Consider the following 24,890-nt stretch of genomic DNA (forward strand, 5'->3'; position numbering starts at 1 on the left):
ACCTAATAATGAAATATTAAATCAGCATTGATCTCATAGGCTATGCACAGATGCCTTATCAATTTATTTTTCAATTATATTTTTAATGAAATAGTCATTCACTCATTGTCATTTAGCTTTTTATAATGATTCTACTATAAAATATTTGGTTACAGAAAAAGAAAGAATTTTCAAAAACTAAGAAAGCATTTCTAAAAGCAGTTTTTTCAAATTACAGTGTTAAGTTGATCTCTAGCTCTGTAGGGTTGCATGTTACAAGATCTTTGAAGTTTTACTGCGTTTCAGCATTGTTCTTGAAGAGATATTCTGCCTACAATTAAAAAAGAAAAGTCAACAATTTATAAGATATTTATTAATAGTTATATATTTGTACCATTAATGCTTATAATTTTTAAAATAAAAGTATGTAAATTATTTACTTCCAAATGAATAATAAAATTCTATTACATAAGAATAAGTAGGGATTGGATGTTCTTGTATACTGTGAATTTTAAGCTATTTCTCAAATAACCAGACCCACAATTTCTCTATTCAGATGTTTTCCATTAAATTTCATGCAAATCTTATTTTGAGACTGATATTTTAAAAAATTAAACCTCTTACTAGAAAATCCACAGGATCATCGGGTCTGACTTTACAACACTCATTCAGCCCCTGCATGAGGGTTGGCATCACATAGGTCATTAAGTAGTTCCTCAGGGGAACAGACTGAGCCTCCAGCAGTTCTCTTTCTTCCCGTTTTACTTCCTCTAGTCGCTTATTCTAAGAATAGAATGTTTGGAGGAGGGGGAAATGCACAGTCAGAAACAGTAGAACCTCTACACAACCCCCCCCCACTGCATTAGAACTGGATAATGCTAAAAATGTTACCACCTTATGATAAAGATGACATGTTCAGTCAGCAGAGAAAAGACATAAATGACGTGATCACAACTGTCTCGTCATTTAGAAAATCAAAAGATGGATCCTTTCTGATACGAAAATAATTTCTAGTTGCCCAGGGGAGGAAATAGAGAGCAAAATCACAGGAGTGCTACTGGGGAGTCCATAGGGATTAGTACAGTGACCGTGCTATCCCTGCTCAGTGCGAAGTATGGTCCCCCTCTCTAGGGATAACAACTCCAGATTTCCTTTGAAAACTCCTGCCTTTGGGGCCTGTTGTTTTGGTTTTGGCAAGACTTAAGCCTATTGGGCTAGGTGTCTTCTGCCCAAGGGCATTAGTTAAGGGTAGGCCCATCAGGTGGACTTTAGAATGAAGCCAATCATGGAAGGCAGAGCAGAGAGGGAGACCGCAGCTCCTGGGTGAATTATCTGAGCCACCAAATCAGGTCTCACCTGAAGCCTGGACTGTTCTGTTACAAGAACTCATAAACTTTCTTTAGGCCATTTTGAAGTTTTGGGGTTTTTGTTTTTGGCTTTTTTTTTTTGGTCACTCTTAAGGTAAAGTCATAACTGATATTTTTGCCTGAAAAGAGATGCTTCTCAGCAAGACAGCAAACCCAGATACCCAAACTGGGAAGTCAGGCATCATAGCACACATCTGTGTTCCTTGTAGCCTGGGAGGCTGAGGCAGGAGGATCATGAATTCAAAGTCAGCCTCAACAACTTAGTGAGGCCCTAAAGCAACTTAGTGAGACTCTGTCTCAAAATAAAGTAGCATTTTAGGGCTGGGGATGTGGCTCAAGCAGTAGCACACTCGCCTGGCATGCATGCGGCCTGGGTTCGATCCTCAGCACCACATACAAACAAAGATGTTGTGTCTGCCAATAACTAAAAAATACATATTAAAAACTCTCTCCCCCCCACACTCTCTCTTTAAAATTAAAAAATAAAGTAGCATTTTTAAAAAGGCCTGGGCATGTAGTTCAGTGGTTAGGTATCCCTGGGTTCAATCCCTGGTACAAAAAAAAGTGGGGTGGGTGGGTGCGGGGGTAACATCTCCCAGGCTACAAGGAACTAGATGTGTGCTATGATGCCTGACTTCCCAGTTTGGGTATCTGGGTTTGCTGTCTTGCTGAGAAGCATCTCTTTTCAGGCAAAAATATCAGTTATGACTTTACCTTGAGAGTGATCAAAAAAAAATTGTTTGGCCAGAGAAAACGCCATAAATAATATTAAAAGGTAGGTGATTAATTCAGAAAAAATATTTGTAGCACATTATAAAAAGCTAGGCTATTTTAAAGAGTTTATGTAACTGCACACTATTGGCCAGGCATTGTGTGCTTTATGTTAATTAATGTTTTTTTTAATATTTTTTAGTTGTAGATGAACACAATACCTTTATTTTACTTATTTATTTTCATGTGGTGTTGAAGATAAAACCCAGTGCCTCACACATGCTAGGCAAGTGCTCTACCACTGAGCCACAACCCTAGCCCCTTAATTAATGTTTTAATCAGGTACAACTTTATGAAGTAGGTGCTATCATTGTTCCCCATTATTCATTTATCATTTTTATTTATTTTTATAGCACTTAGATAAAATCCAGGGCTTTATAATGCTAGTGAGCACTCTACCACTGTGAGTCACATCTCTAGGCCTGAATCCCCATTTTACAGATAGAGAAATTGAGGTACAAAGGTAACTCTGGAAGGGCCACATACCTACAAAGAGAGTAGAGTGGGATTTGAATGCTTGGAGCAAGTCTTGGAAGACCAATTCAGGTTATTGCTGTTTCTATTATATTGCTTTATCAGGAGTCCTAATAAATAACAAGAAAAAGACAGCCTACACACACACAGTGACAACGAGCAACATGAAACTTCAATTCCTAACAAAGTTGGAAAGGTTGTCAAATTAGAGATCAGAGAATGAATCCAAATACAACATGGTTGGTTCTCTTTATCAGTTTGACATGTTTGAACAAATTTGAGAAAGCCAGGTTGAAGGAAGTGTTGGGAAACAGCCTCTGTTAGATGATGTGTGAACCAGTTTACCCTTGCTGGAGGGCAGTGTAGAAATATGTATCAAAACTTGAGGGCTGGGGCTGGGGCTGGGGCTGGGGCTGGGGCTGGGGCTCAGTGGTAGGGCGCTTGCCTAGCACTTGTGAGGCACTGGGTTGGATCCTCCGTACTCTACATAAAAATAAATAAATAAAGTTAGGTCCATCTACTACTAAAAATATTTTTAAAACAACAACAAAATAACAAAACAAACAAATAAAACCTTGAACCTTGCCTAGTCTGACCCAACGGACCTTAGGAATTTATGCCAAGGCAATCAATCCATCCCCCAAAGATGTGTGCTGAGGACATTCTCCCTCCCCTCCTCCTTCCTTCTTTCTAGCCTGCCTTCCTTCCATCTTTTCACAACATTTTCTTAGTGCCGCTCAGGCATTGTTCTGGGCCCTGAAAAATACAGCAGTGGAACACGATGACAAAGATTCCTGTCCTCATGTAACTTGAATTCTGTGCAAGGAAAGGGCAAGAAACAAGTTGAACATATAAAATATATAGAATTGTTAGAGAAGAAAGTCAGAAGTAGGAAAGGTGTGTAACATGGTGGGAAGAGGACAGGTTGAAATTCTACAAATGATGGCCAGAAAAAGCCTCCTTAGAAAGAAACTTTTAGCAAAGTTGTGATGAGGCAGTCAGTCATGCAGATGGTATGAGAAGACCATTGGGGCAGAGTTTGAAATTGGGAAAGATTCGAAGTGCCCGGGACACTCAGGACCTTGTGAGTTAACAATGAGGAGAATGGACTTTTACCTAACGGAGCTGGATAGCCCATGAGGAGCTTTAAACAGCGATGCCCGTGGTGGAGCTGCAGGTTAGAAGCACCACCTGGTGCAGCGGGGAGCAGTGGGAGATGGACAGGGGCAGAGAGGAAGAGCCGGGAGAGGACACCCTCTAATTCTGATGAGACACACCGACCCTCCAGGAGAAGTGGAGAGTGCGGATGGATCTGAGTGCTGTTTTGGGAAGCAGAATTAACCAGCCTTAGTGATTTGGAAAATGAGGCTGACCACTTAGGTTAGATGGGTAAATGGAGAAAAAATCAAACCAAGTCAGAGCACGCAGCCAAATGCAGCACATTCACAGAGGTGTATGTTATTGATCCTACTGACAGTGCCTAGTTTTTCTCATTAATTAAGCAAAAGACTGAGGATCTCTTTTTAAGATGGTACATATAACGGAAATCCATGTTTGGGGTGTTTCCATGACCCCCTCTCTCCCCCCACCCCCCATGCTCACTCACCCACTCCTCCCAGCGGGCCAGCTTCTCCGCGGCCTCCATGGCCTCCAGGCGCTCACGCTCAGCCTCCACGGCAGCCTCCCTAGCCAGGCGTTCCTCTGCAGCTCGCCGCTCAGCTTCGACCTTTTCCTCCTCGGTTAAACCATAATTTCGAGGCTCCCCAATCTCTTTGATGAGCTGTTTGATGGCAAGTCTGTTCTGAGCATCTTCAAGTTTTCCTACATCTTTACATACGGGAGAGGGGAGACCAACACATACTTATATTCTAGGCCTGACTGCTATTAGCGATATGCTTTCTTATTACTAGCTTGTGATAGCAAATTATACAGATCGCCACCCTGAAGTTTCCTCTTCTAGGGGACGACAGTTGAGAATTTCTATTCCCGTGGAATACTTATGATTCTCTGAAATTAAGCAGGAGGATTTGGGCTTGGGTCTGTCGGATTGTTGATCTGAATGGATGGATGAGGGAATGGGCTGTGCTATAGTTTGGATCTTGAATGTCCCCAAAGGACCGTGTGTGAAAGGTTTGGTCACCAGGGTGGCACTTCAGGAGGTAGAGCCTTTAAGAGAGGGGGCCTAGCTTATGTGGTGGAGATGCCAGATCTGATAATAAAATGAAATTATAAGAGCATTATGATGAAGAACCAGCGCCTGGGGAAAGGGTCAGCCCCCCTCTCAGCCTCTCCTCAGGAACCTAATTAACCAGGGGTTAATTGGGTTGTAAATAGCTATCTGTAGGAGTCTGGTGACTCTCTCTTGATATGTAAACATATCAGGTTTTCAAGGCCAGAGATACTTCTTATACTTTAGTAAACTTTTTAGTTTTTAGTTTGTAAACTTTTTAGGGATGTAGCTACATCACTTAATGGCTAGTATAAATCTTAGGTCACAATGCCAATTAACTGTTGTCTAAGTCACGATAACAACACTCGCCGGTGTTTTCCTTTGTTCTGCACCTGTGAACTACTTATAACATTTTGTCCTTGGTCCTGAAGGCCAAGAATTCTAACCCTCCAATATTGTACCGGGACCCAGAACCTCAGAGCACAGGCTCATCTGGATCCACTGATGGACGAACCTGAGTTCTCCTGCTCTCCCAGTGGTGCTTGACCTGATGAGCACAATGTCCAGGACACTTAGGTCACTGGGATGTGCCTTTGAAGGAGGTTTGGGGCTCTGGGCTCTTCCTCTGACTCTCCTTCACTTCCAGGCCATGAGGCCAGAAGTTTGGCTCTTCCACAGGCTCCCCCATGATATGCTGCCTTGTCACAGGCCCAAAGCAACAAGGCCTGCGGAGTATGAACCAGACTCTCTGCAGCTGTGACCAAAATGGACTTCCTTCTTCCCCTTCCTTCCTCCCACTCTCCCCTCTTCCCTTCCTTTCATCTTTTTTGCTTTCTTCCTTTTTGCAGTACTGGGATTGGAACCCAGAGGTGCTCTACCACTGATCTACATCCACAGACCTTTTTATTTTTTATTCTGAGACCGGGTCTTACTAAGTTGCCAAAACTGGCCTTGAACTTGGGATCCTCCTGAGTAATTGGCATTATAATTGTGTGTCATGATGCCTGGCTTGTTGATATGATTTTATTTTATTTGGTACCAGGGATTGAACCCAGAGGCATTTAACCACGGAGCCACATCCCCAGTCCTCCTTATTTTTTATATTGGCACAGGGACATGCTAAGTTTCCCAGGCTGGTCAGAATCTTGCGATCCCCCTGCCTCAGCCTCCCGAGTTGCTGGGATCACAGGTGTGTGCCACTGTGTCCGGCTCATGCTTGGGTTTTCCTGGGAGGTTTCTGCAGAGAATGGAAGGCATTGCACACCTGGCAACTGCTTGCTGCATTCTCACCCGCAGCCGCTGCTGTGCCTGACCTTGATCTAGACTAGAGACACAGCAGGTTCTATTAGAAGAGGGGAGGAGAAGGGCCAGTGCATTAGAGAGTGAGCAGAAGTAAATCCTGGAAAAGCAAAATACAGGCCAACCTGCCACCTCCCCATTGCCTGACCTCTGAAATTCAGATGTACTCCCTGATGTCTCTAAGTAATTACAACCTTGATGTCACTAAGTGTCCTCAAGTGCTTCTTAATGGGTTCCGTTTTAGTGGAGTGTGATCTGCTAAATAATCTACAACATCCACCTCGACCCTTGCAGCTGGGTAGCTGCTGTTGGGCCCCGTGATATCTGACTGAACCTCAACCAGCAAAGTTGCCTGTCTCGGAATGTGGTGTTGGGACACAGAGTCAAGTCCAGCTCTGGCTCGACTCCCATATAGCAAGGCAACTCCAGGGTAACGGTGGCCTCAGTCCGCTGTGGGCCAGATAGGAGGAGGAGTACACTGGTCTACAGAGGGTGTGGTCCAAAGAGAGATGGACAAAAGACCCACAGAGAAGTGGACTCCCGAGATGCAGAGAATGTGCTTCCCAGCATCTTTCCAGGTCCCGTTGCAGACCCTTATGAGGCCAGCCTGCATTCCTGACCTTCAGATTCCGCCCCCCCCCCCCCAACGCCCACACCTGCGATCTGCTTCTCCCTTTGCTTTTCCTTTATCTCCCAGTTGTCAGTGAGGACATAAGGCTTGGTGCAATGGGCACAGACAGGACGGGCAGGAATACCACGGTCACTCATTCCTTCCTCCACCCACCTCGGTTTCTCCTCAGTGTTTCTCCTCAGGTTCTCCTGATCTTTCTTTCTATAAATAATTTTTTAGGCTTTACTGAAAAGATGACAATGACTATTTTTCTGAAATTCACCATTTTTTCCTAGTTCTTTAGGTAAATAGTTTGACTTTCATATTAGTAGCTCTTACATATACAGTGTGTTCCTTGTGCAGAAACACATCGGAACGATGGCAAACCCCAATCAATGCTGAGGGTGTAAAACAGAAAAGAAGACTTTATAGACTTGTATATATTTTTTTTCTTTTTCAGTATTGGGTGTTGAAACCAGAAGCACTTTACCACTGAGCTACATCCCTAGCCCTTTTTGAGACAGGGCCTTGCTAAGTTGCTGAGGCTGCCTCAGACTTGTGACCCTCCTGCCTCAGCCTCCTGAGTTGCGGGGACTATAGGTGTGTGCCACTATATCCAGCTTATTTTTCTGTTTCTCAATAGTGCATCCCGTTATGCCTTAGTATGGATAGTGACAAACTCCGTCAATGCACCAGGCACTTTCTCTCTCGTCTCTACCATTCATAACAAGCCTCCAGAGTGGTCATTTTCCTTTCACTGATGAGAGGACAGAGCCAGAGCTGGAGTGAGCCCTCTGTCCCCACCATCTCTTAGTTCTAAGCCGAACAGTACTCCAGGTTTCAAACGTGTCCTATCTGCCAGGTAGGGAACAGGTGTTTTCCCCAAACCCAGAGAAGAAGTATCAACAGCCAGAAAACTAGAAAGGAAACTGAAGGTTCGCTGAGCCAAGGGAAGCCGGACAGCTCTGAGGTGTGAGGGTCAGGAGTGTGGGGGAGGCTGATGCAGACCCTGGTTCTTGAGCAGCGCTGCGTGCTGAGCTGAGCTGTGTGTTGTAGGAAACAGAAGGTGAGTCTGAGGTCTGTGAAAAGCGCCACTGCCTGGCAAGCAATGGGGACAGGACAGTGCCCCAAGAAACCTGGAGGAAGGGTCCAAAGCAACCAGTAGTAAGAATGCATTTCTTCAAAACGCCTTTTAAAAAATAGGCCGATCTGGCTTCCATTTCATAATGTACCCCTATGTTTTCCTATAATTCTTTGCCACCACAGTGTCCCCCGGTGGAACAACAGCCCAGAGGAGTGCCAGTCCACCTGTGGCTCCCTGAGCCCCAGCCCAGGGTTATACCCCACACTCCTCATCCCCACCATCCCCGTCAGACGTGCACCCCGGTTGCCAGGGGTGTCCTGGGTCTAAACATTCACATCCCCCTGCAGTTCATTTCATACCAATATGTATTGGGTGGATTTCAATTTCATCAAAATAGTTTAAGACAGTCTCATCTTCAATATTGATGTCCCGGTAGTTGCTTAGCGCCCGGAGGAAGCGGTCCTGGGTATAGTGGGTTCCCGCCACAACGGTCTCCGGAAGGTTCATCACCCGCTCCTTCAGGAACTCATCGGAGGCATCCAGTGAACACACGAATTCTGCGGAGAGGGAGAAGCTCTGGAGTTGGCCCAGCACCACAGAGCTGTGTATTTGTTGAGTGAATGTGAGATCAGAGTGTGGGTCAGGGGAATAAGCTTCCCAAGGGAAGTTGCTATTCCTGATATTCTCAACAATAGCACCAGCAGACATGGGTCCCAGGACACAGGTGGCCAAGTGCATCCCCAAAACATGCTACCCACAGAAGCCCGCTAAGCTCGAGAATCATCGATTTCTGCTCTGTCTGGTTCATACCTCATTTACTTACATTCTAAGAGCTCACTAGAGTGGGAAAGTTAAGTGTATCAGGAAGGCCTAGAGGAGGGTGTGCCCATGGTGTGTGAGGAACAGGTGTGAACAGGGCCTGGGGCTGCCACCTGTGTTAACAGTGGAAATAAAGGCTGTGGAATGGGACCCTACAAATCCATAATAGTCAGATTCTACTACTGTTCTCATCTGTTTTGCTCATCATTGGCCATTTGGTTTTCATGATTTTCATGAGTAGTACATTTTGAAAAGGGAGACACTTAAATTCCTAAATTCTTGTATAATACTTAAATCAAAATTCTGTCAATAAATTTATTGGAAATTGAATCTATTTAAGTTCTAGGATGTTAGGAATCTAGGTAGAAAGTTACTAACTTTGTTAATAATCGAAGAATTTCAAAATATGTATAATACTATCTCTTATTTCCTCCAAGTGATTGGGAGATAGAAGATTTCCAGTTAATCAAATATTTCAAATAGTGAGTATCATACTTGATTCCCCAATTTTCAAAGGACTTTACTGTCATAAAATATACTTACCAGTAGGTGATTTTTTTCAAAGTTCCTTTTTTCCACATTTTTTTTTATTCTTGCATGATAGTTGTACATAATGATGAGATTTGTTGTTACATATTTGTACACAATCACAGGTCTTTATGATTCAGAGAGAACTTCAGGATTTTGCAATATCTCAAGACAATTATTCAGAGCACCTACTGTCTTAAACTGGCTGGGAATGAAACTGGACCTGAGCTCACGGCAGTGGGGAAATCCACGGACTGATCCCGGGGAGAGAATGTGTCCAGAACTGATGTCATGGAGTCAAAGCCTTCATCACTGACGTGAAGCGTGGATGCTGTATTGACCATTTTTAAATTTTTCTATATCTTATGATGTTTTGATGTCTTGGGGGGCCTCTGGTCTAGAGATTCCCCCGCTCCCAGAGCTAGCTAGTTGTGAGTTTCTAAAGACAGAGGCAACTTACTGGGGGGCATCTAGAAGGGCGCAGGCAGCCAGGGAAAGATGGCAGTGAGGAGGTCAGGGCAGGGCCAGGACAAAGGAGCATGGAGAGGGCCTTCCAAAGAGGTCAACTTCCTGATTGACAAAAGTGCCTGTGGACACAACCAGGAGACCCAATGAGTCAGACACTTCCATACTCATGCTCCTAAGTGGGGGATCCAATAGAAAAACTAACACAGATGTGTGGACAGAGAGGACACCAACCAGTAATATTGATGAGAGTGTGGCAGAGGAGGAGATAAGGAAAGGAGGAAATTTCAGAGACCATAAAAAGAACAGGCCAAAATTCCCCACCAGACTCCAAGCTCTGGGCCCCTTTTCCATAGAGAAGTCTGTCACCACTTTTGCAATAAACCTGTTGCTTGCCTGCTATCTCTGTACCCTGCTCTTCAATTCTTTGCTGAACGAAGACGATGAGCCAGCACCCCTAGATGGGTTTACTTGAGAGCAAGCCCCTCTCAGCAAGCCATCACCACTTGACCTAACTCTCATACCACGCCAGTCTCTGCCCTGCCCCAAATCATCTCAGGGCCAGGCAAGTAAAGACCACCTCTGGGCCCCAACGAGCCAACCCTGAGCTTCCTCTCGTCTGCCTTGCTTTCCCACAGAAACCCCAAGAAAGGTTCCATGCAGCCTAGACCAAGTTTGAATGGAAACCCTTCCCTTTTTCAGAAAGGTAAACTGGGGTTTGGCTTTTGGATCTGGTAAACCTGGGTGTCATTCCTGCCACATGGCACTGTGAAAAGGTTCCCCAGCTCAGATCTCACGCGGCACATGAGAAGCTGTTAATCAAGCTGAATTTTATCCATTACCTCAGCAAGAGCATTATGATTGACTATGGAGTTTGCAATAAATTAATGAATATTACCCAGAGTGTTAAAGTCTCATAAATAGGATAGTTCTAGTTATTCAAAAAATATCAATTTTACTCTTTAACTTTTTCCCAAGGTGTATACCTAAATTAATGACATATCTGAGACAACCCCTCCTTTTGGCATTTTGGGTTTCTGCCATTGGTGCAGAGCCCACAGACAGACAATAAATATCCATCCCTGAGGATAACCGCTTTCTGGTGATCTCAGAGCTTCCAGAAGCTTCTCTGCCAGCTGTGCCTAGACCAAGGGGAAGAGATTACTACAGCTATCAACTGTACCCCTTTGGTGCCTGCTAGCAGGCCCTTTCAGTTACAACCTTGAAGTAAGTTGCTGAAAATAGCTGCTTTTATTGATCACATGACTCAAAATGACTCCCTATGACTCACGTCATGCGAACTATCTAAAAGTGACCACAAAACTTTTTAAAGGGTCACAAAGTGCCTGCCCATGCTCTACGAATCCTGTTGTGGTGGACACGTGGTTTATGCTTCCATCTCCAGTGCGCTGAGAGACATCTGTGTCCAGACACCGTGGATTGAAGTGCTGCGCCTTAAGTCAGTGGCCAACAGGAAGGCTCTCACCTGATGGTCTCCACTCAGGGTCACAGGGTCTTTGGAAATAAAGGCATCATGGCGCCAGAAACAGGGGGGAAGGGGCTGCGGTAGCCCAGGCTTGCCAGGTGACTCAGTTCCACACCTTCACCAGGACAGCTACTGGCTACCGGGTCCTTGGTCACAGGGGAGAGCAGCAGGACTGCTCTCCATTTCACAACTTCAGTGTCTCTGATATTACCCCTAGCACACTCTCTCCTTTCCAAGTTTGTGCTTGTGTGTATCTTTTAATTTTTTCCTACAAATATATCTATTTTATTAAACTCAAAAAGATTGTTTTGGCACAAGAGATGTTGAATACCATTCATTTAAATGTGATCTTGGAGAAATATCTTAAACTTACCAGGTATAATTAATTTATCAAAGGGAAGCATTTTGCCTTTGACTTCTTCCTCCTCCTCCTCATCTTCCTCTAATAGAACAAAATATATGAAGTAACATTTATTAACATATTACTAAGGGTCATAGCAAGAACTTAAATATCCTATCTTAATTTGCAAACACTAATGAAAACTAGTCATCAATAGACAACGTAGTTCAGAAATAGTCTTGCAACCTAAACATCAATTGATAGATGAATGGATACAGAAAGTGTAGTTCATACAAAGAGTGGAATGCTATTCAGCCTTGAAAAAGAAAACTTCTGCAGTGTGGACGAACCTTAAGGACATTAGGCTAAGTGAAGTGGGCCAGTCACAGAAAAAGTCCTGTGTGATTTTACTTACATGAGGGATCTTAAATAGTCAAATTCATGGAATGGGGGCTGTGCTGGGCTGGGGAGGTGGGGAAGGAGAATTAGCAATCAATGGAGACAAAGTTTTAGTCCAGTTAGATAAATAAGCTTTAGAGATCTGCTGAACAACACAGGACAAAGAGTCACCAATAACGCACTGTGCACTTAAGAATGTATTAAGAGGGTAGATCTCATGTTAAGTGTTTATGCTACAATGACATAAAAACTTTTAAAAAGTTAAAAGCTATGCATCTAACTGGGTGTGGTGGTGCCAGTCTGTAATTCAAGTGACTCAGAAGGCTGAGATGGGAAGATTGCAAGTTAGAGAACAGACAGCCTGACAACCTAGCAAGACCCTGTCTCAGAATAAAAACTAAGAAGGGCTGGAGGTGTGGATCAGTAGGAGAGTGCCCTTGGGCTCAACCCCTAGCACCAAAACAACAACTACAAGACCCTAGACATTAAACCAGTGATAAAAACAAGGAATCTTTGTATTGCTGATCTGTTTCTAACAAAGACAAAAACATACATTTAACACTGGACAACGGGGAACATAAGCCTCAGAATAACAAGGATTGTTTTGCTTGTTTCCTGGAACTGTACACCAGACCACTACCAACCCCAAGAAGGCAAAGTCCTCCTTCCATTACTGAACACATTAGACTTCTGCCCATGTATTTAATTTTCTTCCTATATTATTCTACTTTTTTTAAAAAAAAACTTCTACAATGAATATAAAATGAGGAAAAAATCAACACATAAACCTACAATATGATGATTCACTAAAATTTCTTATTATGGCTGGGTACCGTGGATACCTGTAATCCCAGCAATTTAGGAGCCTATGGCAGGAAGATTGCAAGTTCAAAGCCAACCTCAAAACTTAGTGAGGCCCTTAGCAATTTAGCAAGACCCTGTTTTAAAAAAAAAAAAAATCATTGTGGCTGGGTGCAGTGGTGCACACCTATAATCCCAGCTAGCTACCTGGGAGGTATTATATCAGCTAATAAGGAGGCTGAGGCAGAAGGACCACAGGCCAGCATGATCAATTTAGCCAGACCTCATCTCAAAATAAAAAATAAAAAGATCTGGGGATGTGACTCAGTTATAGTATGCCTCTGGGTTCAATCCACAGTATCAATAAACTAACCAAAAAACAAAGCTATGTACTTAATAAAAGGTGAGCCAAGATTCAAATGTAAAAGTCTCTCCATATTTCTTTATTTAATTGAGTGAACAATATGGTTTCAATTTATCCAAATATAAATGCACAAAACATAGGAAACACTCAAAACTTACGATTGAACAGATCTTTTGCTTGATCATAGGTCTTTGGATATCCATCCAAAATGTATCCTTGATTCCTACAAGGCATAGATTTTAGCTTTTCTTTGACAAATCTAATTACATATTGATCTTCCAGTCGACCTGATAAAAAGAGAAAATATGTTACTGGGGAACATGGACTACATGGGAATGAGGTTCTAAACTACCTCAAGAACTGTGTGGTCAAAGGGGTGATTGGGATCCTTTTAAAGTAAAAGTTACGTGGTTTTGATAGATGAATGGATAGCAGTGAGCTGTCGGTAAGAGGAACAGAAGCAAACATCCATGCCTGCTTTGAAAACTGTCTTGCAATCACAACTTTGGGTAGAGCCGAATAAGACTTGGAGTTTTACTCAGTTCTGGTGGGGTTTTTGTTTGTTTGTTTGTTTGTTTGTTTGTTTTACAGACTTTTTTGTTGAGGTGGGGTCTCAAACTCCTGAGCTAGAGTGAGACTCCTGCCTTGACCTCATCTGGAACTACAGGCATGTGCCTCTGTGTCCAGCTCTCCCAATTTTTATCTCAATATTACACTTCTGTAATCCTAATATGCAATAATAAATGCTTCTGTTGTGAGAATTAAATGAGATAGTGTTCATTCATGTTGCTAGCACATGATTTATTAAAAGTAGGTGCTTGGCTCTAGGTGTGGTGGTACACACCTGTAATCCCAGCAGCTCAGGAGGCTGAGGCAAGAGGATCCTGAGTTCAAGGCCAGCCTCTGCAACTTAGCGAGGTCCTAAGTGACTTGAAAGACACTGTCTCAAAATAAAAAGGGTTGGGGATGTGGGGATGTTACTCAGTAGTCAAGGATTCCTGGGTTCAATCCCTGCTACAAAAACAAACAAACAAACAAACAAACAAAAAACCCCACACACAAAGTAGGTGCTTGGCAAAGGAAACAATAGGAATGTAAAGAGAGAATCTATAGAATGGGAGATTATCTTTGCTAGCTACTCCTCCAACAGAGCATTAATATCTAGAATATGTAAAGAACTCACAAAATTTACACTCTCCAAAAATCTGATCCAATTAATAAATGGGAAAATGAATTAAACAGACACTTCTCTAAAGAAGAAATACAATGGCCAACAAATATGTGAAGAAATGTTCAACATCATTAGCAATTAGGGAAATGCAAATCAAAACTACACTGAGATGTCATCTCACATCAGTGAGAATAACAGCCATCAAGAATACAAACAATAATAAACGCTGGAGAGCATGTGGGTAAAAAGGAACACTTTTACACTATTGATGGGATTATACATTAGTATAACCATTAAGGAAATCAGTATGGAAGTTCCTCTAAAGGCCAGGCATGGAACCACCCTGTGACCTACCTGTACCACTCCTCAGTATTTATCCTAAAGGATCAAAGTCATGTTACTGCAGGGATACACACATCCCCATGTTTGTAGCAGCACCATTCACAAAAGCTAAGCGATGGAACCAGCCCAGGGGTCTATCAATGGATGAATGGATAAAGGAAATGTATGTATACACAATGCAGTTTTATTCAGACAAAAAGAAAAATGAAATTATGTCAATTGCGGGAAAATGGATGGAACTTGAGACCTTTATGTTAGAAATGAGCCAAACCCAGAAGGTCAAGGGTCATGTTTTCTCTATGTGGAAACTGGAGAGGACAAAGGAAAGGAAAGGTAGGGGAGGCAGGGATCTCCTAAAAAATCAAAGGGAGATCAGCAGAGGAAAGGGGCTACGGGGTGAGAGGAAGGGACAGTGGGGGAAGTGCTGGGGAATGATATTGGCCAAGCTATCTTGTTATATATTGTGTGCATGTATGAATGTGTAACAATAAGTAATTATGTACAACCATAAGGCACCAATAAAAAATGTGGAAAGAAAAAAAAATAAAAGTAGGTGCTTGGGCTGGAACTAAATCTCAGTAGCAGAGTTTGTGCTTGGCATGCATGAGGACCTGGGTTCAGTCTCTAGTGCACGTGCCCCCAACACACACACACACACACACACACACACACACACACACACACACACTGCTCAGGAAATATCTGCTAGATTTGAATGATAATTAAACTTGACCCAACTTTCAAAGGCACTGTTCCCTTTAGAGCTGCTGCAGAAAAGGCTGTGCCCCCACCTCACTTCCTCTGTGCCTGGCTTTTCTGACTTGGCCCAGTGCACAGGTCCCTCTCAAGCCCTGGACGCAGGATTCCGGGAAGCTGGGAGGTGGACCTGAGGAGGGAGGAGTCTGCTCTAAAAAGGCACAGTGGTAAAATGACAGCATGTTATCTGAGCAGCTGTCACTCTCAGGACACAGCCAGTCCTTCAACTGCTTAACAGCGTGTCTAACAGCGACGCAAGCTTGCCAAGCCCGAGGTTAGATCTCCACGGTTCCTTCTAACGCTTTCAGTTTATCAGGGAGTTGCTTATATAAAATAGCTTTTAGCCTCTTTTGGTATCCTACTAGGGACAATAAAATGATCTAATTAAAACATCTCTTCTTTCTTCTACTTTTCAATGTCACACAGATCATTAGATGGTAAAGGATTCAGGAAATAATTGTGTCTTTCAGAAATTTAAGTGTTATGACCAAGATAAAATAATGATTAAAGGTGTTATTTAACATAATGAAATTCCTCCAAATGGGTTTACAATACTTCTTAGTAAGGTTACAGTGGTACAAAGAAATAAAACCATTGTAAGAATTTCGAGGGATTCACTAACATTCAAAGACCAGCTTTATTTAAGCAATCTAGTCTCAGTTTTCAAAACTTGCATCATTATGATAAGAACACGTAATCAGAAATCTAGCTGAGGTTCCTTTCAAGAGCTCCCTTGTTTATTTAAATCACTGGGCTTTACCATTCATTTCTGGTTTCAGTAAACAACAAGGGGCCTCTTACATAGTTTTTGGTAATGATGGAATGTTTTAGAGGCATGATTGGGTGGGCCAAGCCCAAGGGCCTTATTCTAGAAAACTAGCACCTCCCTAGGCTAGTGTTGAGCTACAGGGCAGGTGATCTCTCCTGTCTGCTTTATTTTTAATTTTAAATAAATTTTAATGTGCATATCTGAGGTCTAACTGTGTTGCTAGGGGATACATAGATAATAAGATGGTTACTGCAGTGAACCAGACTTGCTGTGTATCTTCTGGTTACTTTCCTGTGACAGGGCTGCTGAAATGCTACTCAACAAAGATTCCTGCTAGAACACACTGCCTGGAGTCTTTGTGCTGCGGCACCTTCCACCTCTAGACTGTGATTTTGTTTCACTTGACCTATGTCTCCCCATCCCCACCCCACCCTAATCTTCACCAGTGGTTACACTGTTTGATCCTCTAAATCTGTAATTAGATCTCTTTTAAAAATAAACTTCACAAATAAGTGATACCATGTGCAAGCTTTTTTTTTTTTTTTTTTTTTTCAGAGCTTATTTCTCTTGGCCTAACGCCCTCCAGTTTTATCCATGTTAAGACAAATGGCAGGATCTCCTCCTTTTCAAAGACTGAAAAAAATTCTGGTGTGGGGGCGGGGGGCGTACGCATGTATGTGTGTATATAACACATTTTCTTTATCCATCCAGCTGTAGATGGACACTGAGTTTGCTCCCGTATCCTGCTTTTGTGACCAGAGCTGCCAGGTTTGCTGGAGTGCAGCTATCTGCACAAGCTGGTGAGTTTAGATCTTTTTGTTACATGGCCAGAAGAGCGATCGCTAGGTCTAATGGTGGTTCTATTTTCCATTTCTTTAGGAACCTCTATGCCGTTTTCCATGGTGACTGGACCCCTCTCTGCTTTGAAATGAACGAGTACAGACCTACCGGAACTTTTAAAATGTCAACCTACTGTTTTTCTTTTAAATTCCACTAATATTTAAAATATTAATGCATATTCATAATTTTCAAAACAGGATTTAAAGAGAGCTATAGGCCAAGGTTTTCCAATTATCTATGCACAGTATAGATTTACAAAGCTGTACAATTACAAATGATCTTCCCTTTTTATTTCAAACTCACCGGAAATCCCACTACCTAGACTTAATAACCCCACACATTTTGAAATAGATGAGATGAACACAACGAATCCAGAACTAACACACTCTGTGCTTTAGGGACTTCGGTTCCCATTTTGGCTGCATTGTTGGGGCAGCAGGCATAGAGTTCTGCCAGGGGCCCAGGGGCCTCGCTGCAGGACCGTGACATCACACCGCTAGGATCCTTGGAACCACAGGACAAACGGTCATGTGAGGGGAAAGTGAGCTCGCCTCACGTCCCTGCGGTGGGTTCAAAGGTCTTGTTTTGTTCAAACATAATCAAGGTCTATGACAGGGCTTCCAGGTAAACATGAATAGGAAGGATTTTTGGATAACCTTGAGGAAAGAAATCTCCCTAAAGTTAAGAGGGCTGGATGAACTATTCCCATCTCATAGGAAGTGGTTGGCATTGGGTGCCATGTGGGAAGGGCAGTGGCTTGCTGTTCTACACACTGCCCTCTCCAAAGGCCACTTCCCTGCTCCCAATCGCTCCTGCTCCCAATCGCTCCTGCATCTCTTGCCAGAGGCTACCAGCCTCTTTGGCCTCTCTGGCAGCTGGGGAAGAACGGTGTCTCCTGCCAGGAACAGGTCCTTCTTGAGCTTGGGGACTTGGCTACTGCACTGTCTCCGATAACGTCTGTCCTATAACGTCTGTCCTGGGCGTGAAGAAAGCTCAGCTGGTATTTTGTACTATTGTGTTTCGCTAAGTACGCAGACAGTGTCTTTGAGTCCTTGCAAAGACCAATTATGAAGTCTCTGTCAATAAGTAACAGTCGGCTGTCCTGTCAGCCTGAATGTTAGTCTGGGGTGGCATAGTTCACTGCTCCCACGCCCTGTCTGTGGCCTTCCATGCAGCCATAAGGTTTGCGTATACAAGGCCACATACACCTGTTCATCACTAAGAATTCCATCCTCCACCCCTCAACATGGCCTTGCCGGCCAGATCTCCCCCCTCAGTGTTCTCACTGTGGAATGTCTTATCTTGAGGGCTTTCCCCCTCCCCCAAAAGGTGAATGCCAGAACTCTCGAGCTCTAAAACTAGAGTGTCACCTCCCAAATGCCTTGTGGCAAGCCAGAGGCAATGCTGTATCTTAAGTATTAATCTGTGTTTTCTGTGTTCCTTTGCTTTCCTCTGGGAACTTTTCCTGGAATCCGAATCCCGTTTCCTCCAGAACCAGCCATGCTAGAGCAGAAGCTGACTCAGACAGGCAGCTGGCTTAAGTGGTTGCTCAGGATCAGCATCCAAAACCACTTTCTCCACCAGCTGGAACCAGCCTGGGAGAAGAGGAGAAGTACCCGGGACCTGGGCTCAGAGCAAGGCAGGAAGAGACTAGCGACTTTAAAGTGGAAGGGGGCACAACAAACTAAGGAGGAAGAGTCAGGGATAAGAGGGGACCGTGCTCAGGCTGGCTGAATACCCTGCACTGTCACACATCCCACAAGGGAGGTGGCAATACTGACCCTAGGGCATGCAATGAAGTCAGGACAGGGAAACTGGGTCCCCAGCCAAGGGGGAGCTGGGCTGGAAAGAGGAGCACCTTGGGACAAAGGAGCCAGAGGACATCTCTGGATGGCTGTGGAGGGCAGTCAGGTCCTGTGCCCCAGGGCATGCAGTGGATGGGTACCAGTGCAGACTCAGCAGAACCCAACACGGCTGGGTTCTGATGCAGGGAGGAGCATGAGGCGCCATTATCCAGCACGGCTCCCACCTGAGTGGCCACAGATGCCTCTGTTGTATCCCCCCACCTTCCCCAGGCTCCACGGCCCCAGCTCAACCCTGGAGGATCAGAAACAGCCACCAGTAAGAGGGGCGGAGTAGGGAGAGGAAAGAAAACAAAGGTGGTGGAGAGGAGGGCCGGAGCTCTGATTAGACGCCCCACCAGCCCCTACCAGTCGTACTTCCTGGACCGCTCTCTAGACACTCGACAGTGATGGCTGGAAGGAGGGTCTCAATTGTCTGAGTATAAAAATGAAAAGGTTTTCTGCTTTCCTGCTGGGTAGCAAGATCCCCTAGAGATAACTGGTTCAAAATCCAGTTTGTGAAAATTTGATTGTCAAGGACTTAGAGCAGGAGTAAACTGGCTTCTTATCTGAGAGTTGCAAGAGGACAGGCCTGGAATTCCAGCCAAGGGTGGGGAAAGAATGAATCCAGAGTTTAAGTTTAAACAGAAACCCTCTGGTCTGGAAATGTGCCTCAGTGGTAAAGTGCTTGCCTAGCATGTGGCATGCTGGGGACCCTGGATTTGATACCCAGAAACCGCCCCTGTGAAGTCCTTGCTTAGCATCTGGATGGCCATCTTAAGTGGCAGCTGCCATTTTAAGGAAAAAGTTTTGCTTTTCTGTGCAAGGGCATTTCTGAGAAAGCTCACCACTCCCTCATACCAACCCAACCCTTAACTACCTTCATTAGGACCCACAAGGCTCTTATTCCTGAGCCTGCCCTATAAAAGTCTGGGAACCCAAGCCTGTTTTGCCTCTTTCCGATATAGAGAGATGGCCTTTATTTGTCAGCTCTGACAAATAAACTCTCTTGTGTACCTCTGCCTGGTCTCCATCTTTCATTTCTCATTTACCCGATTCTTCGATTTCCCTTCAGCATCACCCCCGAGCAATAATTAAAAATAAACAAAGAAATAAAACACCTTACTGTGATTAGTTGGTTCAATAAACTGGTTAATAACTAATTATCAACTGAACAAGAAAACTTTATTTCTTCCTACATGAATTATTGGTTCATGTTATTCATCCATTTTTCTTATTGAGTTTAATGGGTTTTTTTTTTTTCTTTTTCTGGTGGTAGTATTGGGGCGGAGCCCCGGGCTCCATGGGGCCTAAGCTAGTACTCCACCTCTGAGCTACATCCCCAACAGTTTTTAGTTTTGATTTTGAGACAGGGTCTCCCTAAGTTGCCAAGGCTGTCCTCAATCTGCAATCTTCCTGCCTCAGTCTCCCAAGTTGCTGGAATTACAGGCATGTGCCACAGTGCCCAGCAGAATTTAAAGATTTTTCTATTAGTTTGCCTGAGTATTTTATAAATTTTTAAAAAATATTTTTCTTAGTTGTCAATGGACCTTTATTTTATTTATTTATAGGCAGTGCTGAGAATTGAACCCAGTGCCTCATACATGCTAGGCAAGTGCTCTACCACTAAGCCACAATCCCAGCCTGGTATTTTATATATTAATAAAATCACTTATTTTATTGGTGGCAATTATTTGTTTTCTTGGTTTGTCCTTTGCTTTCTGATTAATGATGTTTGATACCTATAAAATATATATGAACAGACATTTGAATTTTGTGTGTGGTGATAAGAACCAAATCGGGGCCCAGCATCTCTTAAGTAAGTGCTCTACCACTGAGCTACCCACTAGTTTATGATTTTTTTTTTTAACTTAGAAAGTTCTTTCCCATCCTATTTTCAGACAGTCACCAAAATGTTGACAATGATGTTTTTCTCCCTGGGAGGTGAGATTAGAAATGAATTTTCTTTGTTGTTATCATAACTTCTGGAGTGCTTCACTTTCAGAAGCAAACAGGTAGTCTTTTAAAACCAGATGTGAAAAGCAGTCACCATTGGCAAGCTGTGTGCTGCGGCCTCACCTGCGTTCTGCTCCATGCTTTCCTTGATGCCATCCAAGAGCTCCTGAGCATCCTCCACATTCTCCTCCTCCTCTTCCTCCTCGCCCTCGTCTTCTCCATCCCCTACCTCCTTAGGTGCAACAATAGCCTCCTGCAGACCACAGGGATGTTCAAATTGGACAGGGCTCTGCTTTGCTTTGCTCCTCACAAATCAATTGCCCAGCGATCCTGGAGAATGGCTGGTGCCCAAATCAGGAATATAGTCAGTGACCATGCAAAGGTTTGTCAAATATGTTTGTCTACATCAATGTATGGGAGACTCAAGGTCTTTCCTACTCTGCTTTTAGGAGAATATATTTCTGTGCTAATGCCAAAATTGCCTAAGAGTCAAGTCCTTTCTAAGGTATTTGGTTGTATCTTACTTGAAGGAAACGTATTTTGTAGAAATCAAGACTTTAGGCTGGGGCGTAAATCAGTGGACGGAGGACTTGGGTTCAACATCCAGCACCAGACGAAGAAAAAAGGACTTTTAGAAATCACTTCTGGAAAATTTTCTCAGTAGCTACCATTTCCAATAAAATGATGAAAAGCAGTTAAGGTTTGATAACATCCTGAGAAACATACTGCAAGAATGAAAAGCAAAAAACAAAAAGCTTAATAGTATTCCAGTCAGCAGAGAGCAGACAAGATACACTTTGAGCAAGAGCGGGAGGCCGACTAAATTTCAAGGACAATCCATGAAAGATGCTTCTGTTTCACTGAGGAAAGCCCCACGGGAGTCTGGGTTTTCATAACCGGGGCCAAAACCAAAATCCAATTAAGAAGAACAAATCTCTTTGACAGGTAAAATTAGTTGCTAGTATATTACAGCACTCAGAAAAGCATCTTTTAAACTTAAAAATCCCCAATAAAGTAGTTTAGAATGTTACCAGTTTTGCTATGGCTTCGGAAATCACATCCTTTATTTTGATGTGATGTAGTTTGTAATGCTTGGCCAGCTCTTCAGCAATACTGGATTTTCCCACGGCAGGAGGACCAAGGATACAAATCTTGATTGGCTGGAAAGGAGAACAGAGAACACACAGTGAGTCTGAATGATCTGGGGCTACACATTCAGGGGTGTGCCTTCTTCAGTCTCAGGACTGAAGCTCCTTCCTCCATAGAGACTCCAGAGCCTCTGCCTCCAGGCCCTGCCATCATGGTCATGCTGGGTCATCCTGAAAGCGTCTGAGGGGTTCGTGTCCTGGTTCAGGTTCATCCCTTCAGCAGGGATTTATTTATTTATTTATTTATTTTAAATTTCTTTTTTTTTTTTTTTTTTAAATATTTCTTTATTTTTTTAGTTATCGGCAGACACAACATCTTTGTTGGTATGTGGTGCTGAGGATCGAACCCGGGCTGCACGCATGCCAGACAAGCGCGCTACCGCTTGAGCCACATCCCCAGCCCTCAGCAGGGATTTAATAGCATCTACTACACGTACCGACCTGGTCCTGGGGGATACGACACTCGAAGATTCCCCCAGAAACATCCCAAACGGACGAAACAGTAAGTGCTTAGGCATCGGGTGCTACCCGCCTCATCTGTATGCGCCACTGTCAGGATCACAACCACAGCAAAGTAATCCCACAAGAATCTCCATTCCAGTGCACAAGGGGCCTGCCTCTTTGCCTGAATATTACTTTTTATTTATAAAACAGTTCTCTACTCTGATTTTTAAAAATACACTTATCAAAATAAAACACCATTTATTCTACTGAAAAACTTGCATGAATGCTATTGAAGCTCTGTGGCATTCATAACCAATGAGTAAACGTTTACTTCTAACAGATATAAAAATATCAGTAGTAAGTATTCATTTCTTTCAAAATAGTTCAAATAGTTGTGAAACTGAGGCCCAGTGTTTGCAAGGTAAAATTTAAAATCATGCCCATGAAAAGAATTTCCATGGGTGGGATATCTGTGTGCAGAGTAATGACAGATTTCACCAAGACGGCAGGCAGGAGGGAGGCAGGAGTAGGGGGGGCAACGCCAGAGTCAGTCCTGAGGGCAAGACTGGGCCCCTGGATGGTCTGGGTGCAGTCGCCAAGGCCTGAGGCCCAGTTGTCAGCTGGGCAGGTTTATGTGCCTCACTGACCATGTACACAGGATGGATCCTGTCCCTTGGGTGGGCTCACCTTATCCAGCCAGGTATGAAACAGGAAGCAATTCACTCACTTTTTATATATAATTTTGATTTTAATATCTGATTTTATAAATTGGTAAATACTATAGGCACAAATCCCTAATTATTATATCTAACTTCTTTTTAATAGCAAATGAACTTTCACTGTTTTAGTACTGATAGCATATAAGATGTTGTCTTTATTTGATTTTTTATTAGAGCTTTATAGTTACACACGGTAGCTGGGTTCATCTGGACAGACTCAGACCCGCGTGGGATGAGATTTCAGTCACTATCCCTCCTTTTCCCTCCCCATTTTCCTTCCCTCCCCTTCCCCGTGCTCCTTTCTCTACTCTACTCGCTTCCTTGTGCTTGTTCATCTATTTATTTATATCTGATCAATTCCTTTTATTTATGCATAAAGGTAAAATCCCCGTGGCATATTTGTGTATGCATACAATACATTTTTAAAGAATTCATCCTCGTTGCCTCCCCTTCCCCACCCTCTGCTCCCCTCTCCGACTCCTCCTCCTCCATTACTGCTCTTCCCTTTACCTTCACTATATACTAGGCCTCCGCCCCTTTCCTTTATTTCCCTCTAGCTTCTGCATCTGGTCACTCATCTACTTATAAGGAGAAGCACGGCTGCCACAGAACTCGGAATGCTCCAAGTCCACAGGACTGGCACTGTCCTCCCCTAGAGCAGATAAGCACGGCAGCCAAATCGGCCCAGGTTTGCTTGCTGAACATTGATCAGAACAAGGGGAGTGGGATGAGCTGCCTGTTGAGTGGCTTCCTCTGTGTGTCTCTGCAGCAGTGGTCACCCAGCCTTGCTAGAGGAGCTGGGGTCATGGGAGGGCATGGCGTGAGACCCCGTTCTGGATGGAGGCTGGGATGCTGCTGGCCGAATGCTTCCTATGCCGGGCCTGGCAGCTTCCTATTCTATGCTGTTAGCCAGTGCCCAGGGATGGATAGACTTTGTCTAGTTTTTTTTTTTTTTTTTTTAAATTTTGAGGTGCTGGAGGTGGAAACCAGGGCCTTGAGGATGCTAGGCAAGAGCTCTACCCACCACCAGCCTCTGTTTAGTTTTTAGATACACTATTCCTTCTATCATATTCTGTGCAGTCTTGCTAATCAGAAACCATATGGTCTCTTTAAAGTGTCTTGTCGTATCTCTAAGCTCGTGCTGCTGGTTTACAATTGACCTCCAGAGGAAAACACTGTCTAACACCTAGGGCTGGCTGGGCACTGCCTCAGGATTATCTCCCCATCAGGGAATGCAGATACTTACAGGGATCATTATTTCTTCTGCTAAGTTTTTTTTTTTTTTTTCTTAAGAGACAGGTCCTGCTTTGCAGCCCAACCTGGCCCCAAACCCTTGGGTTCAAATGATCCTCCTGCCTTAGCCTCCCAAATGACACCAGCAGCACAAGCTACCATGCCCTGTGGAGTATCTTTTACTTATCTTAACTGTGAGATCGTGGTTCTTAGGGTACCATGGGAACACCACGCTTGCTTAGCTGCAGCTTTCCATGAACAGTAATTGTGATAATGGTGACACTTTTTACTCACAGGCTATTTTACAGTTTCAAAGCATTTTCTTACGAATGACCTACTTTCATCTTTAGAACACTTCCCTGGGATTAGCCCAACGATTTGGGCAGGTGCTGCATTTATCTGACTACTGAGCGGAGGTGTAGAGGCACTGTGGTGAAATGAGACGATTCTTACTAAGTCTGCATCCTAAGTTTGAATCCCTGAGTAGTTGTGGGACCTTGAAGATGTTGCTTCATCTCTCTGAACCCCAGTTTCCTCATCTATAATGTAGAGATAAGAGTACCTATCTGAACATGAGGCTCTGAGTTTAGTTCCCAGCATCACAAAAACAAAAAACTACCTTAAAACATTGATTATGTGGGGAAAAAAAAACTTCTAGAGCTGATGAATTCACAAAATAGCAGGACACACAAGATCAACACTGGTAAATCAATAA

At 43.6% G+C, this 24,890-nt stretch overlaps 1 protein-coding gene across 4 annotated transcripts in view; it reads right to left on the reverse strand.

Moving 5' to 3' along the window:
* Window positions 1-230: 230 nt before the first annotated feature.
* Window positions 231-24,890, reverse strand: part of Ak7 (adenylate kinase 7) — a 63,349-nt gene continuing 38,689 nt past the window's right edge. For 2 of the 4 annotated variants that reach the window (XM_076849687.2, XM_076849685.2), the window contains 8 exons: window positions 21,663-21,791; window positions 20,755-20,884; window positions 13,115-13,243; window positions 11,426-11,494; window positions 8,114-8,311; window positions 4,198-4,418; window positions 604-762; window positions 231-310 (listed from right to left, as the gene is read on the reverse strand). In XM_076849687.2, the coding sequence (XP_076705802.2) occupies window positions 272-310; window positions 604-762; window positions 4,198-4,418; window positions 8,114-8,311; window positions 11,426-11,494; window positions 13,115-13,243; window positions 20,755-20,884; window positions 21,663-21,791 (1,074 nt within the window). In that variant the 3' untranslated portion in view covers window positions 231-271. The remainder of the gene's footprint in view (window positions 311-603; window positions 763-4,197; window positions 4,419-8,113; window positions 8,312-11,425; window positions 11,495-13,114; window positions 13,244-20,754; window positions 20,885-21,662; window positions 21,792-24,890) is intronic. The other 2 variants (XM_076849686.2, XM_076849688.2) reach the window with 2 other exon arrangements.

The sequence above is a fragment of the Callospermophilus lateralis genome, chromosome 3, assembly GCF_048772815.1.
Source record: "Callospermophilus lateralis isolate mCalLat2 chromosome 3, mCalLat2.hap1, whole genome shotgun sequence".
NCBI classification, from domain to species: domain Eukaryota; kingdom Metazoa; phylum Chordata; class Mammalia; order Rodentia; family Sciuridae; genus Callospermophilus; species Callospermophilus lateralis.